The sequence below is a fragment of the Porites lutea genome, chromosome 7, assembly GCF_958299795.1.
Source record: "Porites lutea chromosome 7, jaPorLute2.1, whole genome shotgun sequence".
In the NCBI taxonomy this organism is placed as follows: Eukaryota; Metazoa; Cnidaria; class Anthozoa; order Scleractinia; family Poritidae; genus Porites; species Porites lutea.
Window position 1 is genome coordinate 3,831,498 of NC_133207.1, and position 21,738 is coordinate 3,853,235.

At 39.6% G+C, this 21,738-nt stretch overlaps 2 protein-coding genes across 2 annotated transcripts in view; one reads left to right on the forward strand and one right to left on the reverse strand.

Moving 5' to 3' along the window:
• The window catches only part of LOC140942572 (pecanex-like protein 1), a 56,423-nt gene extending 44,799 nt beyond the window's left edge, over positions 1 to 11,624 (reverse strand). The window contains exons 1-11 of the mRNA XM_073391491.1: positions 11,364 to 11,624; positions 10,155 to 10,550; positions 8,675 to 8,714; positions 6,863 to 6,933; positions 6,232 to 6,290; positions 5,516 to 5,565; positions 4,928 to 5,044; positions 3,562 to 4,455; positions 1,908 to 1,998; positions 952 to 1,209; positions 133 to 286 (exon numbers count right to left, since the gene is read on the reverse strand). Of these exons, the coding sequence (XP_073247592.1) occupies positions 133 to 286; positions 952 to 1,209; positions 1,908 to 1,998; positions 3,562 to 4,455; positions 4,928 to 5,044; positions 5,516 to 5,565; positions 6,232 to 6,290; positions 6,863 to 6,933; positions 8,675 to 8,714; positions 10,155 to 10,550; positions 11,364 to 11,516 (2,283 nt within the window). The 5' untranslated portion in view covers positions 11,517 to 11,624. The remainder of the gene's footprint in view (positions 1 to 132; positions 287 to 951; positions 1,210 to 1,907; positions 1,999 to 3,561; positions 4,456 to 4,927; positions 5,045 to 5,515; positions 5,566 to 6,231; positions 6,291 to 6,862; positions 6,934 to 8,674; positions 8,715 to 10,154; positions 10,551 to 11,363) is intronic.
• Positions 11,625 to 11,725: 101 nt separating this feature from the next.
• Positions 11,726 to 21,422, forward strand: LOC140943402 (tRNA (adenine(58)-N(1))-methyltransferase non-catalytic subunit TRM6-like). The gene is made up of 13 exons (XM_073392482.1): positions 11,726 to 11,849; positions 12,201 to 12,349; positions 13,178 to 13,278; positions 13,389 to 13,480; positions 13,949 to 14,032; positions 14,964 to 15,088; positions 15,747 to 15,792; positions 17,425 to 17,519; positions 18,019 to 18,152; positions 19,026 to 19,105; positions 19,310 to 19,412; positions 20,036 to 20,122; positions 21,244 to 21,422. Exons 1-13 carry the CDS (start codon positions 11,776 to 11,778, stop codon positions 21,388 to 21,390), a joined length of 1,317 nt encoding a protein of 438 aa, XP_073248583.1. The 5' UTR covers positions 11,726 to 11,775; the 3' UTR covers positions 21,391 to 21,422.
• The last annotated feature ends 316 nt before the right edge of the window (positions 21,423 to 21,738 follow it).

A 21,738-nucleotide genomic window follows, 5' to 3' on the forward strand; every position in this document is an offset into this window, starting at 1 on the left:
TGCCAACACTTGGCTAAGAGTCAGCGTGACACTGACCCTAATGAAGCGCTGCAACTCGTGTTTCAATAATTACCATAAGTTCCGTGGTCAACATACAATATAATCAGATAAAATCAGGAAATATCTTCTAACCTTAATGAGGGAAAACTGACATCCAGCCAGAACAAAACAGAACACAAAAATCCAGAAGTCTTTATAAAAATCGGACAGCAAAAGCCAGTACCCAAGGACTCCCACCAAAATAGCCAACAGTACTGATACGACAGCTTCTATCTTGTGTTTGTTTCTTCGAAGGAGAAAATAAAAATTATTGTTATGGTAATCAAAGAAATTTCTCATTGTGGTTTGCGTACAATAGGTTAGTTTATTATTCGTTCAAAATATTTCGCCGTTTCCGATTGGTACAAATCTTTCGGCTAATTCTTCAAAACCAGCTAACGTCGAGCAAATTTGGAAGACGATATAAAATGACGTCAATAGTGCAGGCTACGGTCAGAAAAAGCCACGGTAACCGCGAAGTCCTGGGACTATGTTGCGTTAGTTCAGTGGTCAAAAGCTTTGGTAGAGCTGGAGAAAACGGCGGAAAATTTTACACGTTTTGCGAAGAAGAAATAGCCGAACTTCTGCCTAAAAACATGGCAAAAACAGCAAAAGTACAACTTCACGGATGGCAACTTCTGAGAAGCGTGATGCACGCGCAAACTTGTTTTGTTACCAATCTAACTAGCCTCCCACGCAGACGTTCTCAGGGGTTCGTCACGCGTTCCTGCCCCACAGCCTGGCAGGAACGCGTGACGAACCCCTAAGAACGTCTGCGTGGGAGGCTACAATCTAACCCTATTGCTTTTTTGCCGCTCTTGTTGCTGTCGCCGTCCTCGTTGCTTAAGCACCCTATGCATCAGTTATTGAGTCCGCCATATTTTCAGTTTTATTCTAAACACTGAAACCTACCTGTCCATAAGTGCTAACAGAGCAAGTCGATCGAATTTGATTTTCAAAAACTTTCCAGGAAGAAGCTGAAATTTGAAGTAGTGCGGTCTTGGCTTCTCAGTCACAGACGTGGGTCGAGGGAATGGAATACTGACTGAGGAGATTGTCTCCTGCCATCGGGCGTTTGATGAGGTACGACGTGCAGCTGACGGATGAGACTGGAGGTATGCTGACAGACCTGTATCAACAACTACTGTCGATGCCGAGCTGCTTGTCTCCCTAAAATCACAAATTGAACATGGCGTTAAAGATAGCCTGCCAAGCAAGCGTTTCCATGCAGTTTTGGAGCATAGAACAAGGAACGAGAGTCAAAGAACGCGTGAAAAATGGTGCGAGTAAAGAGCGGAGAGGGGGTTTGTCTGCAAGCGTTTCCTTCCCCTCCCTCTCCCCCCTCTTTCATTTTTTTACTCTCGTTCCATTTCTCGCGCGGCCAAAACCGAAAATCCCATTCCTCGGTCTTTCTTTGTTCCGAAACCACACGGAAACTTAAAAAAATGAATTCGCGCTGCACTTTATCGCGCTTATTCCATCTCGTTCACTTCAACAATAATATTGCTTGCAAGACTGTATCAAAGCCTGAAGTTCAGGAAAAGAAAAAGAAAGTCGTTGTCTTGAGCATGTGTCCACGTTCTCCCCAAAACATGAAATTTGGCAGTTTCACGTCTTACGTGCTTTGACGGCAAAGAAATCTACAAAAAAGCGTGATGCACGCGCAAAGTTGTTGTTTTGCCAATCTAAACCTTTTGCTTTTTTGCCGTTCTCGTTGCCGTCTCCGTCATCGTTGCTTAAGCTCTCTCTTATTTCAATTAATCTGTCATGCGACATGATTTTGTCTAAAGACTCAAAACTTAGGAACGGGACATTTTAAAAGCAAGGGCCTTTTCAATACATATACATAAACCACTTCGTTTCATTACCAGTTTAGTATATCCCTAAGCCGTGTGGGTGAATAACTAGTACTCGGCAAGATAGTTATGTCCTGACCAAACACATACGTCTGCAAAACACCTGCAAATAGAAATATTTCAGTGAGAGGTTTACCTGTGAAAACAGCCGACATTTTTGCGACGCCATCACTAGTTTCCCCGCGAAATGACGTCTAAGAACCGAGCGCAGAAATTCTATGCTGATGACACGTCGCTACCCAGATCTGACTAGTGCTTCTGATAGGTTGAAGCAAATTTTCAGCCAATCAGAAGCACTACCCAAATCAAGGTAGTAATGCATCATTAGTATGGAATTGCTGCGCTTGTTTCTCAGACGTCATTTCGCAAGGAATGAGCGATGGCGTCGCGGAATGTCAGCTTTTTTCTCACGCTGGTGAGAGGTGTACTAGATTACAGACCTGCAAAACAGAATGTACTTCACACCCCTTTAGTTGTATAAAGTGTATTACTGTTCCAGACCTGGCTGCAAATAATTTTTCTTTTTGTCCAAGGTCACCGTTTAAGTCAGACAAAACAGAAAAGTTGTCGCACGATTTGTTTTACCATTAGGCAAACCTTCAGCTACAAAATGATAATCTTGTTGTGATAATAACAACTCTTGAACTCTTCAGTCATCATGTCCAACCTCATGTAACATTTCGTCGGACACCGACTAGTTTAATACGAATGCGAGCTTCTTTGTTATCTTTTACATGTATGCCTCTTGTTTGTTTTGTACTAATTGACTGTTTGTGGTTTATTGTTGTATTAGGGAGCTTAAGCAACGATGACGGCGACGGCAACGAGAACGGCAAAAAAGCAATAGAACAAAAAAACAACTTTGCACGTGTATCACGCTTTTTTGTACATTTCTTTGCCGTCACTGCACGACTACAACGTGAAAATGTCTAATTTCACATTTTGTGGAGGACATGGACACAAGGCAAAGACTTTCTTCTTCCTTTTCTGAACTTCGATACAGTCTTTTACAATTCAACTCCAGATAAAATTGCCAACATTTGACGAATTGACCGAGATTAAATAAACACGAAAAAGTCTAAAGCATCGCGAATTCACTTTTTAAGTGATGTTTTCGTAGCCGTCGCCTAGTTGTTGCTTAAGCTCCCTATTGACCAAATTTTTTTCTTTTTTTTTTTTAAATAAAGATTTTAAAAAATAACGGAGTGGATATCAATTCACCACTTTAGAATCGAGAAGGGAACTGGAGCCAAAACGCACCCCGCAATTGTTTCTGGTATCATTTTTGGGGACGCCCCGGTCAGCTATTAGAGAGATTTAGATTCAAGTTTACGGCAAACGGCAAACGTCACATTCAAGTTATGATTTCCCAAAATAGAAAATAAGCACATAAAAACTGTTCAGAACAATTTTTATGGATAAAACTGGCGCGAAACTACTTATTTTTGAGTAGAAGTAATAAACAGTAAACGACAATTAAGGGGAAAACTTGGTCACGTGATACAAATTCACGTTCGCCGTTTGGCGTAAGCGTGACTCTAAATCTCTCTATTGGCCAGTTTTTTTCCTTTTTCCTAGTAAAAGTCCCAGAATACTTTGCGAAAGTTAACTCGCCCCAGTTCCCTTTTAATTTCTAAAGTGGCGAATTGCCGCTGACCAGGCGTACCATTTTCATCGACATAACTGTGTTGGGCCCCAGGTGAAGTGTCATCGTGTGACAGGGCTAGATGAGTTGAGGTTCCGCCATCACCTGAATGCAGCAGTTCATCAGCGTGTGCCCCTGAATCAAGTCGTCTGCGCCTTCGAATTGCCCCTCCTGTTTCAGCTCTTCTCCTCCTCTGCAGACTTCTCCTTCTGCGCGCTAGTGATGATGAACGCTGCGCTAGTGCGAGGAGATCGGAGCTTTCTCGCCCTGATCCGTCAGGTTCTCCTATACTCCCTGTTTGTGCTACAGTTGATGCAGTGTCCTTGTTCATTGTGATGTTAACACTCACGCTGTCTATGGACTCTGGCTGCGAACTTGTTGAACGGTTGTGAAAACGGCCTGAATCCTGCAGAGAAAGGGTGTCCAAGATAGAAGGAGTGTCCACTCCGACTCGAATCTGCCTTTCTTCTTCATTATCACCGGCGTCATTTGTTTCCCGCACAATATCAGAAATTGAGCGCATTCGAGGAACAACTGATTTTTCACTCTGCGACTCGTTCCGAGAAAGACTTGTCCCATCATACTCGGAGCCAGACCGGCTTCCAATGATATCCGACATGGTACCAAGCCTGGACCCAAATGAGATCCCTTCATTGATGTCCCCTGAGCTAGTCCCGGGATAGGGGGAGTCTGGCCTCCGGCTCTCCAGGGCCGAGACTAGAGCCTGATATATGGCCCTTGTACTGTTTGATCCATTCACGTTTGAGCCCTCACTTTTGGTCTGCAAGAGAAGGCCCCGTTGCGCTTCTTCATGAATCTTGTAAATGTCAGGGACAACAAGTCCAGGAACAGATCGTGACTCCATGTGGCTGTCCATTATTGGCAAGGGAAGTGTGGAAAGATCACTCAATGTGTCTAAACAATGACAGAAAAGACAAAAAATTTAAATCAGAGGAGATCACCACAGGAAATACACAATTTATGCAGTTGCGAAAAGAAAGCATGAAAAAATTCAGGCTTGCCAGGATTCGAACGCTGACCTCTGCAATACTGGTGCAGTGCTCTAAGCTATCGAGTTGGCAAGCCAACTACTAGCTACAGTACGTTTCTTTGCAACTGTACACATTCAAGCATTCCTTTCTTTAACCACTCGTAATAGACGATCATCGAGCAAAACTAACTATAAACCAGGTGATCCATCACAAGTGACAACATGTCACGATGCGACGACTGTTTTCATTTAATTAATTATTAATTAATTATGGTCACCTCTTACTTCTAACAAGACTTCTCGATTATCCATACTTTTTTCAGGGCCAATTTTTTTACCTATTAATTATTAAAGTGCAATGTAACGAACACATCTGTAAAACCTGAAATACATCACCTTTACTATCTGATTCCAAATCTGTACATGTCTGTTCCTGACTCGTATGGTGTTCAATTTCCCCACCCACTGCTCCCTCCAAAGTTTCATCTGAGTCCTCAGTTGGAACCTCTGTGGCTACAAAAGCAGAAGAGAAATAAAAAATTGACTGAATCTAAATGTGATTTAAAACAATAATTATTGGATGAACTTTTAATGGTATTCAGAAGAATCAGGGTTTGAGGTACTGCTTCTTTTCCAGACATCTCTCTTGCAAAGTTGATTTGTGTACAAAGGAAGGCGGGAAGGAGGAAATGGGCAAGAAATCTCTTTGCCTTTCTTCTTTTTCCTTTCTGTGGTCCCTGATACTTTCTCACCAGTCATTTTCATTTCACGCTCTCCTTTGTTTGCCACCCAAGTGCAAGAAAACAAAGCCCCTGAGGAGTTGGCAGGTCGAAGTAAAGGCCGCGGCTGATAACAATTACCGAGACCTTGATTATTCCAGATAACACAAAAACTGGATCTAATTACAATAGATCAGGTGTTTTCACCCTTGTCTTAAGCGATTGCGGTGAACTAAAAGGAGGTACATTGTATTGAACAACTCACCATTAACTTGTTCATGGCTTGTTTCTCTAGACTCTATTTGTCCACTTGGACTATAAAGGAGAAAAAAAGAATGAGATCGACACAACTTAATTTATTTTTTCCTACACTAACCAGTACTATAGGGTGTTTTGGAATAATGGTGTAACCTAAGGAGGGAAGGAACCAATACAAACTAATATGGTGTCTTACTAAGGATAACTCGAGGCAGGAGTGGTGGAGCAGTGAGAACGCTGGACTTGCAATCTTGAGGCCCCAGGTTCAAATCCTGTCCTGCTCATTGGCTGGATTTGTTCTTGATATACCCAAGTTCTACTCCTAAGCCATGCCTGTAAATAGCCAACTGGTTTGCCTGTGGCCAGTTGGGAGTCTTGTTGTTACGCTTATGTCAATCATTTGTTTTAGTACTTATTTTTAAGCCACAAGGTACTGTAAACTTGTGATTACCGGTTCCAATAATATTGTGTCAGCCCTCAAAGTTACAGCAAGGAGCCCAAAAGTGTGGCAGCTTTTTACTTATTCACATTCTTTCTTAGAGATTTAATCCAATCAGAAGCCAGCAGGAAACTGTCCTCGACTTCTAATTGGTTAATGTCTGCATGAAAGAATGTGACTTAATTAAAGGAGGTCACACTTTTAGGCTCCTTGCAGTAATACTTTTTATGTTTGATTGTAATTTTTTCCCACTCAATCCAAATGGTATTCAAAGACAAGGGTACCTTAGTCGAATACTATGTTCCAATCTTTCAGTTTTCTCCAACTCATCGGCAAAACTGATCTGAAAAGATAAACATTGTTGCCATGAACCTAGTTTCTCCGTAGTCTGCTGTAACTCAGTGGCACAGCACCTGGAGCAGTAACTTGTCTAGACAGTCACAGATTTCAACTCCTGTTGGGGGAACTCACATTTATTTTCTAAGTGGCCTGTGTCACTGACTCAAAAAACATACCCACAATTACAACCCTTCAAGTTGCGACCATTTTGGTGACCATGGCACCCAAAATTTTGAAGCTGGTGACTTGATTTGTATAGAAGGTCTCCCTAAACCAAACGAGTTGGTTACCAAATGGCGATCGAGCAAAAACTTTAACTTGGAGGGTTGAATTATCAAAAAGGATGTTGTATATTTAACTTTTAATTACACAGTGCAGGTCTGAAGTTTAGTCTGTGAAAAATGAAAATAAATGGCTGCAAGGTTTTAAGGCCTAAGTGACTCCTGACCTGATGTGAAATTCTCACTATGATTGACAAGCAGAAAAACATCAGATTGAAAGGAGAATGAAACTTAAATAGACATTTTTATTTTACACACTCAGATATTTTCTGTTTGATCAGCAGCCATTACTGACCTCTTTCTCTTTTATTCTTTCACATCTTAATTCTACTTCAACTATTTCTTCATCTTCACATTCACCAAGATCTGCAACGGAACAGAAGTAAATTGCTTTTGCATCCACCAATCAACAAAATTGATGATACAATAGAGCAATGTCCTGCACATAAGGAGGCAGCGTATTATAGTTCTATAGTTATACTATAGTTTCGAGTATTATAGTTTTCCTAGTCACGTTTTTAGTATGTGGCTTTTTAGTCGGTTTTAGCTTTTTATATTTTATGTTTTTATTACCAAGTTTTTTATATGTATATATTTATTGAGTTGTTTTTGAAATTGAATAATATTATAACATAGCCGTAATTATTATAGATTTTACTTATACACGTTCGTATTTTGAACGAGTTTTTTAGCTCTTTGACATAACGTGTTAAAATAAATGATTGATTGATTGATTGATTGATTGAGCATGGCTGAGCGGTTAGACACTGGACTTGCAATTCAGAGGCTCTGAGTTGAAGTCCCGCCCCGACCGCTAGCTGGATTTGTTCACAGTAGTCCTGAGTTCAAATCCTCAGCCATGCTTGTAAATAGCCAACAGGTTTGTCTCCAGCCAGTTGGAATACTTAACCCTGTTAAGTTCAATTTGAATTCTTAGTTTCAGGCATTTGCTCAGCCGCACTATCATTGGTGCTATAAATAATGCCAAGTAAATAATGGAATTATTGCAGGCAACAAGAGGAGCCCACAATCCTAATCTCCAGGTTGCTATTACGCATGCGTCGCATGTATGTAGCCAGCATTCATTCAGACTTCCACTTAAAATGAATGAAATGCACAAAATGCGATTTGATCACGCATGTTTGGATCTTCTATCACTAAGATTGATTGATATCATCTGATTGCCCATGTTTTGACCATCTGTCATTTGAAACTTATGCAAAGCACCCCATTGGAGCAAAAGCGTTTTGACCTTCTATCATTGTTGCCCACACTCTGTAACCTTTGGTTATTACTGGTTATAGTTGTTAAGTGTATCTTCAGTGCAGTTTTAGGCAATAAAAAAGGGAAAGGCTGCTGAATGGATCACCAACTGCCGCCTACCTCTCAGTCAACAACTGACACATTATTTTTTAACTGCCTAACATTTTCTTGGTTGCATGTCAGCTGAGTGTACACCAAAATTTGGTCTACTGAGGATCAACTGTTGGGAAAGTGCCAACCAACATTGAAAATTGGTCAAAAGTTGCAAGACAGTTTTTTACAAGTTTATTAGGGGAGCCGTTCTTCACAATTTCCTTGTAATTGTTATTATTAGTATTATTATACTACTACATGAGAAATTCCTGCAATTTGATTGGCTTAGAGCAGTGGTGTTTCAGCGTAATTTGAAATACCTACATGTGAAAATTACAACCTTTTGCGGGTACTGGTAAAAACAAATAATAGCATGATTTGTACTTGATATTTCGCATAAATACCACTCGTGATATTTCAAAATTGTCTCAAATTTCACTCGCCTAACGGCTCGTAAAATTACGTATAACAATTTTGAAATATCACTCGTGGTATTTATGCCAAATACCACTACTAATCATGCTATTACCTGTACTAATTATTATTATTATTATTATCACTCCAACTCATCGGCAAAACTGATCTGAAAAGATAAACAGTTATTATCATTATTACTATTATTATTATTATTATTATTATTATTATCATTACTATTATGTTTTATTTTTATTTAGCATGAACAGAAGCTCATTCAGTCCATAGATAGCGCAACAGATCATACAATGTAAATTCCAGTCTGTTAATCACATACCACAACACTCTGCTTTATCCATTCCATGTTCATCACTGGCCTATAAGTCAAATCAATAAAGAACACAGTCAAAATATCAACAAAGGTAGCTCTTCCTAAAACACACATACTGTGCTCTATTACGTGTAAATTTCTAAGAGGAGAGGTGACCTAGAAGAGACTGTCTAGAAGGGGGAGCTTAATAGAGACAGCATGATGGCAAATTAGTGTTTTTTCTTTGCAAATGCTGACTAGCTTTAATTAATAGCAGCAAAGTCTACAAAGCTTGAAATCCTCCTGTCCAGTTATCCAGAAAAAGTAAATACTCCAGCTGGGTAGATACCTTTTCATGCTTTTTATTATCTAAAAAAATATGTAGATCTCAGCGTGCAAAGAAAGTAGTGTCCGATAGCCCGGGGCTGGTGGATTTTGCTATCGGGCTAGTGAATTTTATTCTTAACTTGCCCGGCGGGCAAGTGAAGTTTTTGAGGAATTCAAATTACAGAAGAACTGTGAAATCAATTCTGCTCATCAAAAAGTTTTTGGGGCTAGCTGAAATGACGTTTGGGCTAGTATATGCTGCCCTCAGCTTGCCCGAATGGCAAGCTGTAAAAATAACTTTCTTTGCACCCTGGATCTCCTTATAACACAGCTCTACATGTCAGGTGTCTTGCTGTATAAACTGACCGCCAAAACACAGACATGCATGCATCTGAGAGATGGATGTGCCAGCACTATAGTGTACATGAATTTAACCTTGATTTTAGAAGAGATCGTTTAACAGGCTACTGGCTTAGGTAGAATAATCAAGGAAATCAGACAACAAATTAAAATTAAAGCTTTGCAGCGTGAACTCAGAAAGAGCTAATCTACAGAGTACAATGGAAGGACTGACACAAAAGATTTGCAATATTCTCATTCAAAGCGAAAAGGAAAATAATGCAAAATTTTAGAGCACATCATGTGTAAATGTAGTTAACAACAAAGTCTTATGCTTTTGGCCAGTAGTCTTTTTGGTGGTGTGGTCCTTTGTTCGCACTTGTTTATTTTGGCTCTATATGTGCTTAGTACCATAATCACTGTAATTACAGGGCTTTTTTTAGCTTTAGCTTAACCTGGCTGTGCCAAATTAGTGGATTAATCTCCTTGACAACCCAAGGACATTAAGGGATGCAGGTAAAAACATTTTGTTAAAAGTGATTTTACAAATTTCAGATAAGAATAATAACATTTTTCTGTCCTGTGAAAGATAATTAACCATAAAATAACAGTGCAAATTACGGTAGGTTTAAAGCAAGTTACGCATCTAGATGTATTAAAATTAAAAGACTCATTATAGAAATTATATGAAGCTCTATCTTTCAGGGCTGCATGAATATTAGAAACAGGTCATTAAACAGCTACAAGGATCACATGCAGGAGATAATAATCGAGAATGGCAATATTTAGAAGCTGTTATTTAAAAGATGAGATAAATATTACAGTTATCAAGGAGTAGAACCTGGTGAAGACTTGCAGCAGTGGTAACTGATGTGGAGTTTATAGGAAGAGAAGAGGAAGAGGGAAGCAGGGTGGACAGAGCTGTAGCGGTAGATGGTTGTGTTACATTGTCCTCGCCACCTTGGTTGGCAACATCTTCGGAACAATGGTTTATCACCTCCAGTTCTATCACCTCCCCTGCTGCATCTGCGGGACCACTGCTAACCTCTATGCGCGATATCTCGTCATGTTCAGCTCCTGGTTCTTCATTTTGAGCATCCTGTTGTTCACTTTCAGTGCGGATTTCTTCACCATCGAACATCAAGTGTAGTCTGTAATTCAGACATTTTAAGACCAAAAACAGGATAGCGATGAACACAGAATAGAAAATCCAGACTATAGTTGATGGAGCTGTCCCCTGAAAAACAGTTATTGATCAAAGTTATATTTATAACTTAAACTAAAATATTGATGGAGGAAAACCATTACACCGTCTTGTCTTCTTCATATTATTGTTGTTATCTTGTTAATGTGACGAAATGACAAATGAGCTTAATGTTATACTTTGTATATGACGTTGTTCAATTTTACTCTCGGTTTTAATTTTATATACCTTTGTTCGAAACTTATTTTCATAGATAACCATACCGCCCCTCCCCCGCCGAAAAAAAAAAAGGAAAATAAAATTTACACCACTGGATTAAATTGAACACCAACATTTAAGCTTACATATTCACACCATACACCGACTTACAGTAAAATAGAGAGAACAATCGTCACTCATTCCTTGGTCACACATGTATAAATTGCAGGTGAGTTAACTCACACTTGAACACGTGACGCAAACCTCAGTGTCTGAAATAACTTGTTGACACAAAAGCCACTGGCAAGCTAAGCCAAGGAGTCACGTCAAAAATTGTACAATTTACAAATGTAAAGTATTCCCTAAAACTGGCTCTGAATATTCATATTAAATGATTCCTAATATGGGATTCAACGCACACGAATATAAAGCTTAAATTACTTGGGGAAAGCGCTAGATCGAGTTTAACCGAAGAAGCAAAAAATAAACCTCTTCAACTTGAAATCTGCGGCAACATTTTTAAATTACATCAGTAACAAATAAACCATGTCTATATCTGTGAGTCTTTACCCTGAAAAAGGCCATTTCTTTACGCTTACACGCATGAATTCCTTAATCTAGAAAGAGGTCAATCACAGTGAATCTTACCAGATACAAGGAAAACGGCAAGCAAAGTAGAAGAATCCACAGATAGAAATGAAATGTGTTGGTAAAGATTTCCTGATGAGGATCAAAGAACCAGCCGCCGGTCAAGGACGCCCAAACTCCCTGTCGCAAGATCTCTAATGTTTGCGATCCCATTCTTCACTGACTAGTTTCCTCCCTGGCCTACATCTTCCTGCTATAAACACAAAAGTGTTCTTGGCGACACACTGACTACCGCCATGTTTTTTTCGTTTTGGAAGGCGAAGTTAGGTGCCCGCACAAATAACAACAAGCGGTATGATTTTTGAGGGACGCTAGACTGGAACGTAAATGACGTACACCCTAATTCCAAAATGGCTTCCTTCTTGTGAGGTTTTCTAATCTCAATTTGCCGTCCTTAAATATTTTGTCAGAAATGATCAGAGAAGGCGAGTTTGTGATTCTGAAAAAGGATAATGTCATGAAAGTGGTCAAAGTTCGTAAGGGCAGGTAACAATCTGTTTGTTTCCCTAGATGCACATACTTAAAATCACATGGTTAAGCAGAAGGGGCTATTTTCCTGGAGGGAGGAGGATTCCAGCACCCTCAAGACCCTAGAAACCAGATCATCCTAGCACCATTCAGTTTACATGCAAAGGGTTTTTTGCCCCTAGTGCTTGGATCGATCCTCCTAGTACGTAACCTAGGTTCTTCCACGAATATCCCCTCTGAATACAGAAAACAGCTAAGAAAACATATGGCGCTAGGATGATCCGCCTTCTAGGATCTCCTGGTGCTATACTCTCCTAAGTGTTTAGATCTTCTGCAGTTAAGTCATCCCTCTTTGAAATAATGATATAGGAAAGAAGTATTTGAAAAGTTGCACTTCATGTTGGACAATGCTATTGGCTGTCCCTTGGGATCCATCTTTGAAGTTAAAGGAGGAAAATTAAACAGATTAGAGGGAAAAGAGGATGTGGATGAGCTTCTTGTGGCTAAACCCGACAGTGGTAAGTTGAAATAATGTGATTAGCAATTTCCAGGTGAGAATATTCAGGCAAACTCCATAAGAATGATATCAAATCCAAAAGACCTCATTACTGAAATGCTGTCGATTTAAGTTAAATTGGATAAGCACTGGTCTACCCAGTGGGTGGCCACAGGTTCAAATCCAGGCCGGACCAGCATCAGAGTCTTATTGTGCTGTCTTAATGATGGCATCTGGAGACGGTAAAACTTTGTAGCCAAACACTAAAATCTACTCATCTCCGATGACTGGGCAAGAATTTTTTCAAGACCCTGATGTAGGACTCAAAATGAGAGCAGGGTTTGTATACATCTTGAAAACCCTTGAATTTTAGAGTCCTTTTCAAGGCCTTGAAAGTTCTTGAAATTCTCCTTCATTCATTTTGGTCCTTGAAAGTCCCTGAAATTTAACTGAAGAATATTTTAAAACCTCCAAAAGACTTTGGCAAATGCCAGTTTTGAAGCCAGCAGAATTGGCATTGAGTGAATGAAAGTCAGGTATTGACTTACAAATGAAAATGGAAATGGTTGACGTTAAGAACAAAAACCTATTGTTATCGGAATATATTCACAGTTTATTTGGAACATATGTTAAAAGTAATAAATTAAGTCCTTGAAAAAAATGTGGTCCTTAAAAATTTTTGAAAAGTCCTTGAATTTTACACGGGAAGTGGATGAACTCATTGAGAATTCTCAAGTGCATGCACATTGGTTGCATGGCCATGATACCCCCTTCTGTGAAAATTAAACTAGTAGCTGTGACAGACACAATCCTCAGTTACTGATCATTGTACTATTGCCTAATTTTACAGAGGATGACAAAAATAACCAGTTTTTTCAAACTGATGGCACTTCTCAGAAGCTGTCGAGAGATGAAATTATGAATCTAAAAGCACAAGGGGTCAGTGGCAAGGTAAGAGAATAAACATAAATCTCTGAAGCATTGGCTGCCAGGTAACGAAAACAACTTCGATATGTCTTTACCCTATCCACCTTGACTTCATCGCCAATATTTTATTCTAGGATATTGTTGAACACCTTGTGGAGAATAGTGCAACATTCAAGGAAAGAACTCAGTTTTCCCAAGCAAAGTATAAGAAAAGGAAGATGAAAAAGTAAGAACTATTTTTTGTCAGTGCTGCACAATAAACGACTGTTTAACTGTGACAATAGATGAATCAAAATGCACCAATGACATTTGAGTCTTCATAGCCAAAAACATCACGACTTAATTGACCAATCAGGTCAGTAACCAGAGTTTGATACCATCAACTGACGTGATACAACTAACTTTGACTCTGAAGATGACAACCACACAGGCTGTCGAAAAGTCAGTCACTGTCAAAAACAGTCCTATTCAGGACTACATTCACCCAGACGATCACACACTCAACCTACTTATTTCACATATTTTTAACTTCAAAATTATCTCAAGACGGCCCAAGCTTTTTAAGTTTTCAACTCAAAACCCTGTAAAAAAGATTAACATACATGTTAATTCACAATGTACATGTACCTTCTCATGTGTAGAGATGTTATTTTTTCCTTGCGTGTAATGAAATGATATTTTCATTCCTTTGTAGGCATGTTGTGAGATTTTCAATATTGCGGCCTACAACAGATTTAATAGCTCAGATGTACTACTGCAGAGGAGCATCTAAAATATGGTGAGCTAAATATGTGAATAGTAAGAGGACCCATCCCTTGTGCCTCTAGCTAGCAGCTTTTACTAATTGTCTCTCGTAACCATGCTACTTGCATCACCAATTAAATTATGATAGTGATAGCCTAGGACAGGGGCGGATCCAGGATTTTTTTTAGGAGGGGGTGCACTCATCTCTTGCTCTACTTCAACACCAATTAAACCACATAGTTTTTTTTTTTTGCAGAATACCAGTTGTATTAGAAAGCCGCAGGTCATCTCAGGAGGGGGGGTGTGCACCCCCTGCACCCTCCCCCTAGATCTGCCCCTGTAGGAGCAGGCTGATAAAAGCAACCTCAATGTCAACATGGGGGGGTGGGGGGGGTGACTTTCGAAACTCGCCATCTACTCATTATGTAAGAACCAGCATTTCACAGAAAGTACATTTTAAGGGTTGTTAATAAATCTGCCGTACTTTTTTTCAACACTTAGTTGGATGAAACAAGCTTAGGATATAAAATTAAGTAAATGTGGGTATATGACAATACCAAAGTTATGGCTAAAAATCGTTTCCATGGTTACTCATAATGCACTGAAATGCAGAGCCCTCAAAATGACAATTTTCACTATTGAGGGTCCCAATTAACAGGGGGGGGGGTTGGCAATTTCCCCTTCCACATCTAGCCTACCCCTCAAGGGAACACCTTTTAATCTCATCAATAATTTTTTTCTCCTCCTTCTTTAAATTTTCTGGATAACCCTAAAATCCCTGACCATAGTGATACAGCGTAGATTAACCCTTCTGTGCACTTGTACAAACAGTGTAACTGATTTTACAGGGTAGCACAAGTTTCACTGGGAAAGAGCCTTGCTCTAGCCGCACGACAACATCTTGCACATTTTTTTAAACTTGATATCTGCACATAATTTCTTGCTTGTCTATTTTGTTTATTCAGTGACCTCAGACTTGACACATTGTCTCAAATATTGACCATGTCAAATGTAAGAGCACACTGTCGTATGATGGTAGTGGAAAGTTGTCAAGGAATGCTAGTTGGAGCTCTTTTAGAAAGAATGGGAGGTCAGTGTTTTATAATGTTTTTACTACAAAGAACCTTCAAACATGACTTAACTGCAATCACCCCTTTATCAGAAGAAACACTTACCTTCCTAAAAGGGCTTAAAAACAGATCCTTCATATTTTTATTTATTTTGCAAGAAGAGGAACCTTAACATGACAAAGCCTCTGATATCCAACTTGTAGGTGTAATTATTTAGCATCATGAAATGAAAAAGTGGACAAGTTTGTCCCTCTTCTACAAAAATGTCTTTAACACTTGTCTTCATGATTCTGGTAATTCAGTTTTGGGGTCATCCTGCTACTGAATATAAAGCATTAGTTCGGTTGAAAACGAAGGAAATGGAAAACTGTGATAAAATTAAATGGGTTTTAAAACTGAAATAACCACTTAATTCTCAGAATAATTCCAAATGATGTGAAGAATACCTTTTGACAACTTTTGGGTTTTACAACATACTAGTAACTTTTAGCTTAAGTAAAGAAGAGACTGGCCCCAATAAGGTAATCTGGATTTCAGAATCCAGGAAGTTTTACCTGTAGAATCTGAAATTGTGGGATTTAGAAGCTCAAGGAATCCAAAATCCAAGTTCCACTGACAAGAAATCTGGAGAAATAAGAGAATTTAGAGACTGACGTAAAATTCTTCTCTTTTGCCTAGGGCTTGGAAGTCTCATTCAGATCTACTCAGGTGACTTTCCTGGAAGGTAAGCTGTTTAACACTAGAAAACCCAGCCCAATATCCAGGGAAAAATTCCTAACACTAGTCACCATACATTGTTTTAAGAATAAGGTGAGAGAATTTGATGAAAGGTCAAGGCATTTTTCCTTTGGTGATCATTTTCTTGCTTCTCATAACCTTTTCTTGTGACAATTTATTGATATTGTTAGGAGATAATTGTTGAAATTGTTAGTCGCTTTCAGGAGCTTCCATATACAGGACAGCTGGGCTTCAAAAAAGTCCCATTCCGTGGTACAGGACAAGTTGATTTTCATGCTGGGCAATTAACTTTTTAAGCTTACTTAACAATGGGAAAGGGTCTAGGCAATTCATCCTCTAAAAAAGGCTTTAACTAAGACAAGCAAGAAATGACCCCAAGTAAGCAAAATGTGACAGCTACCTGCCCAAAGAACAAGCTTGAACTAAAGTTTTTTTTTCAGCCCTGCAGGATCATGGCAAATCAATTTTAAATGATCTTCCCATCATGTTTCCTGTCAATCAATCAATCAATCAATCAATCAATCAATCAATCAATCAATCAATCAGTTGATTATTTACCCACGTAGCATCAAGTGAGCTAAAACGCTTGTTGAAAATACGTGCTAGCCTGCGAACAAGTTCTCTGGGGTGCTCTGGTGGCAGGGTGGGAAAAGGAAGGAGGACTTGCAACTACGTCTCTGGAATTTGAATATCTACATCGAAAAAGTCGATGCGAAATGCTGATTGGTGGAGACGACATTAATAATGGCACAATTTCCCTTGACACATGTTTTTCAATGTTTGTTTACACTTGCACTCATTTCTGCTTCCCAGTGATTGGCAGAAAGCTGACGGCTCAGTCGACAGGGAGCCGCAGGGGAATTGGAGGTGGAATTCAAATCCCAGAGACGTAGTTGCAAGGCTTCAAGGTCTCCTTCCTTTTCCTGCCCCTTTGCCAAAGCACCCCAGAGAGCTTGCTTGCAGGCTAAATGTGTACCTGCTAACATAAAATAGCCTTAAAATATATCTAAAATTAAGTTGTTTTCTACTTACCCCAGACCATCTTACCTGGTGATGTTAGTCTGTTCCTCTGAGCCATTACATATAGACATATTGACCCACGGGCTTTCAACAGGATTCAACTCTAGATAGTTATCTCAGTCTCTCAAATAAAGTGTTTCCTCCAATGCAGGTTGTGCTATTACTGACAATTTTGATCTCAGCGCCCGTCTCACTAGTACTACCACTAATATCTAAACAAGTGGTTTGGGGTCAGGGCTGTCATTAAGAGACAGGGGCGGGGGCGGGGGCAGGAGCGGGGATTTACCCTGGCTACTAAGAACGTGGCCCCCGGTTACTTTCACAGGAAAATGGAAGAAAAATAGAACCAAAAGAAATCCCTAGCTGTTTGATTTCCTGCGTATTTGTTGTATTTACCGGACAACTTGAAATCTTAGTGACAGCTCTGGCTAGTTGTGGTGACATGTTTTAGGTGTGGCCTCCATACTCCAACCTCATTTCGTTAAATGGTCAGCAGATGTTTTCCTTCACAAATCCTTGAAGGTAAAATCATCTGCATTCCAAAAACTACATTATGTAGATATGAAAAAAGGAGTTTTTCAATTGTTGATTCTTTCAGACAGGCTCTAGATTATTTCAACTTCCCCAAAGCCTTCATGGAAAGCCTATGTGGATTTCCAATGGACAAAATAACTACGCTTGGTAAAAGTACAGGTGAAATGTTTAAATTTTTTACCAGTGAGCGAGTGTGTTAATATATCGTTCTTTAAAACATCATGAGACGAATCAAGCGGAATAAATGTGTAACATGCCTCGTTCTCGTTCGCGATGATGAGACGAAACAAGCGGTATAAGTGTGTAATATATCTCGCTCTTTAACCCTTGATTATCATAACGAAACAAGCGCGATAAATGAGTAATATATCTCGTTCTCTAATCTTCGATCAGAAGAAACAAGCGCGGCAAATGGTAATGGGGATGCTAGGATGTAGTTGAGTATGATAAATTTCGAGCCACTTAACTCAGCATTTCGGGCGACTTGACTAAACATTTCGTGCGACATAACTTCTATTTGGGCGAGATGACTTTCGGGCGACTTGAGCGTAAAGGTCACACATGGGAATCAAACTCGGGGCCTCTCGCACAGAAGGCCGCGCACTAACCAACTCTGCCACTTGCTCCCTTAGACTTAATTCATACCGTAATTTTTTAGCTGATACAAAGATGGCGCTATCAGCAGCTGAGTCAAGCGATGTTGCAGCGCAAGGAGCTGCTCCGACCAATGAGACCAGTGATGGTAGAAGCAACTCTGGAGAGGAAGAGGATGGAAACTCCATGACTGAACAGGTACACATGACAGAAACAACATAATCAGAGATCATTATCATAGTCATTTCGAGGATTATTAAGATTTAGGGTCGTTTCGCCCACGAGTCCTTTCACCAACGTCCTGTTCGCTAACGTATTGAGTCGTTTCTCCAACGTGTTAGGCCAGTTCAACCAACTTCTCTAACTTGATCAATGGCTTAAAGAACGAGTTATACACATATGTATTGGACTTTTACGTATCATAACTGAAAGAACGAGGTATATACATGTGTAGCGCTCGTTTTGTTTCGTAAGCGAAACGACTTTAGACGTTAGCGAACAGCGCGTTGGCGAAACGACCCGTTTGCGAAATGACCGGTCACCATTTCGAGTCTCCTTGGACAATGTCGCGCCAAACACTACTGTCCAACATACGTACTTTTAATTCTTCCAAGGAGGCAATACCAGTGTCCCTTTTGAGCAAGTTTATGTAAGTTAACCGCACGTAAAGCCTGGCCTGTCTGTGGGTCCAACAGGGCCAACGTATTCACTGGCAAGTCCCCATGCTTCATGCAGTACCCAGCCATTTGGAGTCTGCGCGCTCTTATTTTCGCGGATAGTATGGGGAGATCGTTTTAGGCTAGTTCATATCCTTAAAGCACCTCTCGTTTCCTTTCGTTAGGACCTAACGCTGCTAAATTTTATTTAGTCTTAAAGATATCCCCGGCAGACATCTCTCTGTTAAAGAAAGTTATCTTTGTCCCAAAGATACCGAAACCTCTATATTTCGCACGGTTCGGACTGTCCCTTTCGTGTCATTTTAAATGAGGTTCGAGTGTATAACATCTGGAAGAACTTACGTAAAACAGAGAACTGTTTTTTATTCACTAATATTGACTCTCTTTTCAACAGGAAAAGTTGGCGCGGAGAACGCGGAGGCAAAACGAAGAATCAAAGGCACGAGAGGAACTGGAAAATGGCAATATAGATGGGTAAGGTTTTTAGATAATAAGCCTTGCTAGCACCTGTCACGTAAACACAAGAACAATCTACTGACTCCGAACTTTCTCAAAGTCCTTCGTAGTTGCGCGGTTTTGTTTTGTCTTGCCCCCTTAGGCCGTTTCGCGACCTGACTTAAGATCACTTCGTTGTTTTAACCTTACGAAATGATTTTAAAAGCATCCTTATTGTTGCAGTTTGGTTGTTGCGAGCCGGTTCCAGCCCAGTCCTCTCGTGATGTCTCTCCTCCCTCGCCTCGCGCCCTCGCGACCATTTGTGGTTTATTGTCAATACAAAGAGGTACCATTTTTTCTCATTCTATACAGCCTTACTTACATACTTGCCAACAAAAGAGGGAATAAAAAGGGAAGAAGAGAAAAGAGGAGCCTCTATACGTTCTTCCTCTGCCCTCACGGGACTCTTGCTTTACGCGATTCGTCCTGACGTCGTTTCACAGTTTGATATAATAGACAGCTTTAGATTCTGAGTCGAGGAAGACGAGTGCGATATCTTCTCAGTACTAAGTATTGCGCGCGAGTGAACCAAGTCGTTTTGGCGGGAAAACGTGGTAGCCGTCGTCATTCTACTACGAGTTTTAACTAGAATGTCGTCAGTAGTGACGGAAACAAGTTATCAAATGTTAAAAGTTTATCATTTTGCGATCGGGAGAGCTTATATCCTCTTTCACTAATAACGATAACAGTGCTAACTTTTTGGATAAAAAAAAGTACAATGTAGCTTTTTAGGGTGTCTCTTTTTTTTGAGAATTCGAAAAAAAAAAAAATGTCAGATCTCGTTTTCGTAGTCTCTGATTTTGAATTCGGTGTTTTGTCGAATTGCATCATGGGACGGTTCCGAGGACTTTTTCCTGTAGATTCCTTTTTTTTCCAACTCCGCTAAAAACGGTATTGGTTGTATTTCAGCCTTTGATGGAATGTTACGTAAACCTAAGAGAAAGAGGAACAGCCATTAATATCCACCTGACTGAAACGTGGTGGCGACACTATCAGGTAGGAACTACGTCTCTTAACGAAAGGGCCAAGGAAATTGCAAAATTTGTTCGTCATAACGAGGTTGTTATATCGAAGTTCTTTTCCATATATTGTCCCATTACTGGGGCGAAGATGACCGAGTTTCCGCTATATCAGTAAGAATAAGAATTACGAATACTTGATTGACCCTTTCGCTTCCCAGACTCCCTTACTTAAATTTCCCATTTGAAGTCAACTTTCATTCATACTAGAAAAGAGGTATTTCCGTATGAAAGAGATGTCCTCACTTAAACCTCTATATATACACAACGTATAAGTTTTACTATAAGTTTTAATTATATAATCACCATGGCTCTTTTGTGTGAAGTACTGTAATTTATTTATTTATTCAATGTTTTGTGTTGTAATACTTTGTAATGTTTGCAATTAAGTGTTGAAGCATTACAAAAATAGAAATATAAAATAAAATAAAAATATATATATATAAAGTTGTCCCAAGCATCTCTCTCTCCCGTACTCATAAACACAAATATATCTTAATCACAAATGAAGACAGAAAACAGTTTCCTTTCAAGGAAACTGTTTTCTGTCTTCATTTGTGATTAAGATATATATATATATACACAGCGTGATAAATATTGTTACTGTGTAAAAGGGCTGTTGAAAAGAGGTCTCAATTGAATGGTCACACCGTAAGATTTTATCTACAGACTCAATTTAGACGGCTACATCTAAATAAATAGTACCATGTGAAAGTACTTATGAATAGGTTTCATTTGAATGGTTACAACGTAGGATTTCATCCACACACTCAAAAGTTAGGACTACATTCTCAATAAATAGCATGATGTGAAAGTACTGCTGAAGAGGTTTCATTTGCACACTCAAAAGCTAGAACCTGCCTACACAGCAAAGAAAACGTACTGTGAAAGCGCTGTTGAAGAGGGTTCATTTGAATTGTCGTACCATGGGTTTTCAGTGTTTCACTTTCAGTACTTCATAATATGACCGTTGATCTCCTTTTATGCTTGTTTAGTACCACCTTAAATAGAGGCACTTTGTTAAATTGTAAAAGAGCGCTAAATAAACGTATTTTAATACTCATAGTTATTTGATTCAAACTGTGTTTTGCTTTGTAGGTGCTCCCAGCCAGAACTCACCCGGAAATTGCCATGAATGGTACCGGAGGATATTTGCTGTGCGGGACCACAGTCAGACCAGACAACTTAGATGACACAGGGCAACCAACCCAAGCCAAAAAACCAAAACTAGACGAATGCGGTTAAGACAATTACCAATAAATTTGTTATCAAACGCTCTTGTTGTCTCCTTTTCTTTGCCTTGCCCCCCCCCCCCCCCCCCCCTCCAGACATCCCCTTTTTAAACTTCTTTTCCATCATCTTTTAGTAATGTATGTTATTGAATTCTCGGAAAAACGTTAATGTGAACTTCACGTGCTATCTCCGGGACACCGTTGTTCTCGTACACAATGGCACACTTCTAGCTGAATCTCTCTGACAAAGGCTCGTTGCTGCTTATTTTATCCTTACTGGACTTTGACAGCTGTCAATCTTACTCATTTTATATTCAGTCTTACATCAGTAAAAATCCGATTGGTTAAAGCAAGAATTAAC

Bases quoted from the DNA above. Each gene is read 5' to 3' on its own strand.
- LOC140943402 (XM_073392482.1), top strand. From the start codon at position 11,776: ATGATCAGAGAAGGCGAGTTTGTGATTCTGAAAAAGGATAATGTCATG. The intron at 13,279-13,388 runs GTAAGAGAATAA...ATTTTATTCTAG, and splicing joins CACAAGGGGTCAGTGGCAAG to GATATTGTTGAACACCTTGT. The intron at 15,089-15,746 runs GTCAGTGTTTTA...TCTTTTGCCTAG, and splicing joins TCTTTTAGAAAGAATGGGAG to GGCTTGGAAGTCTCATTCAG.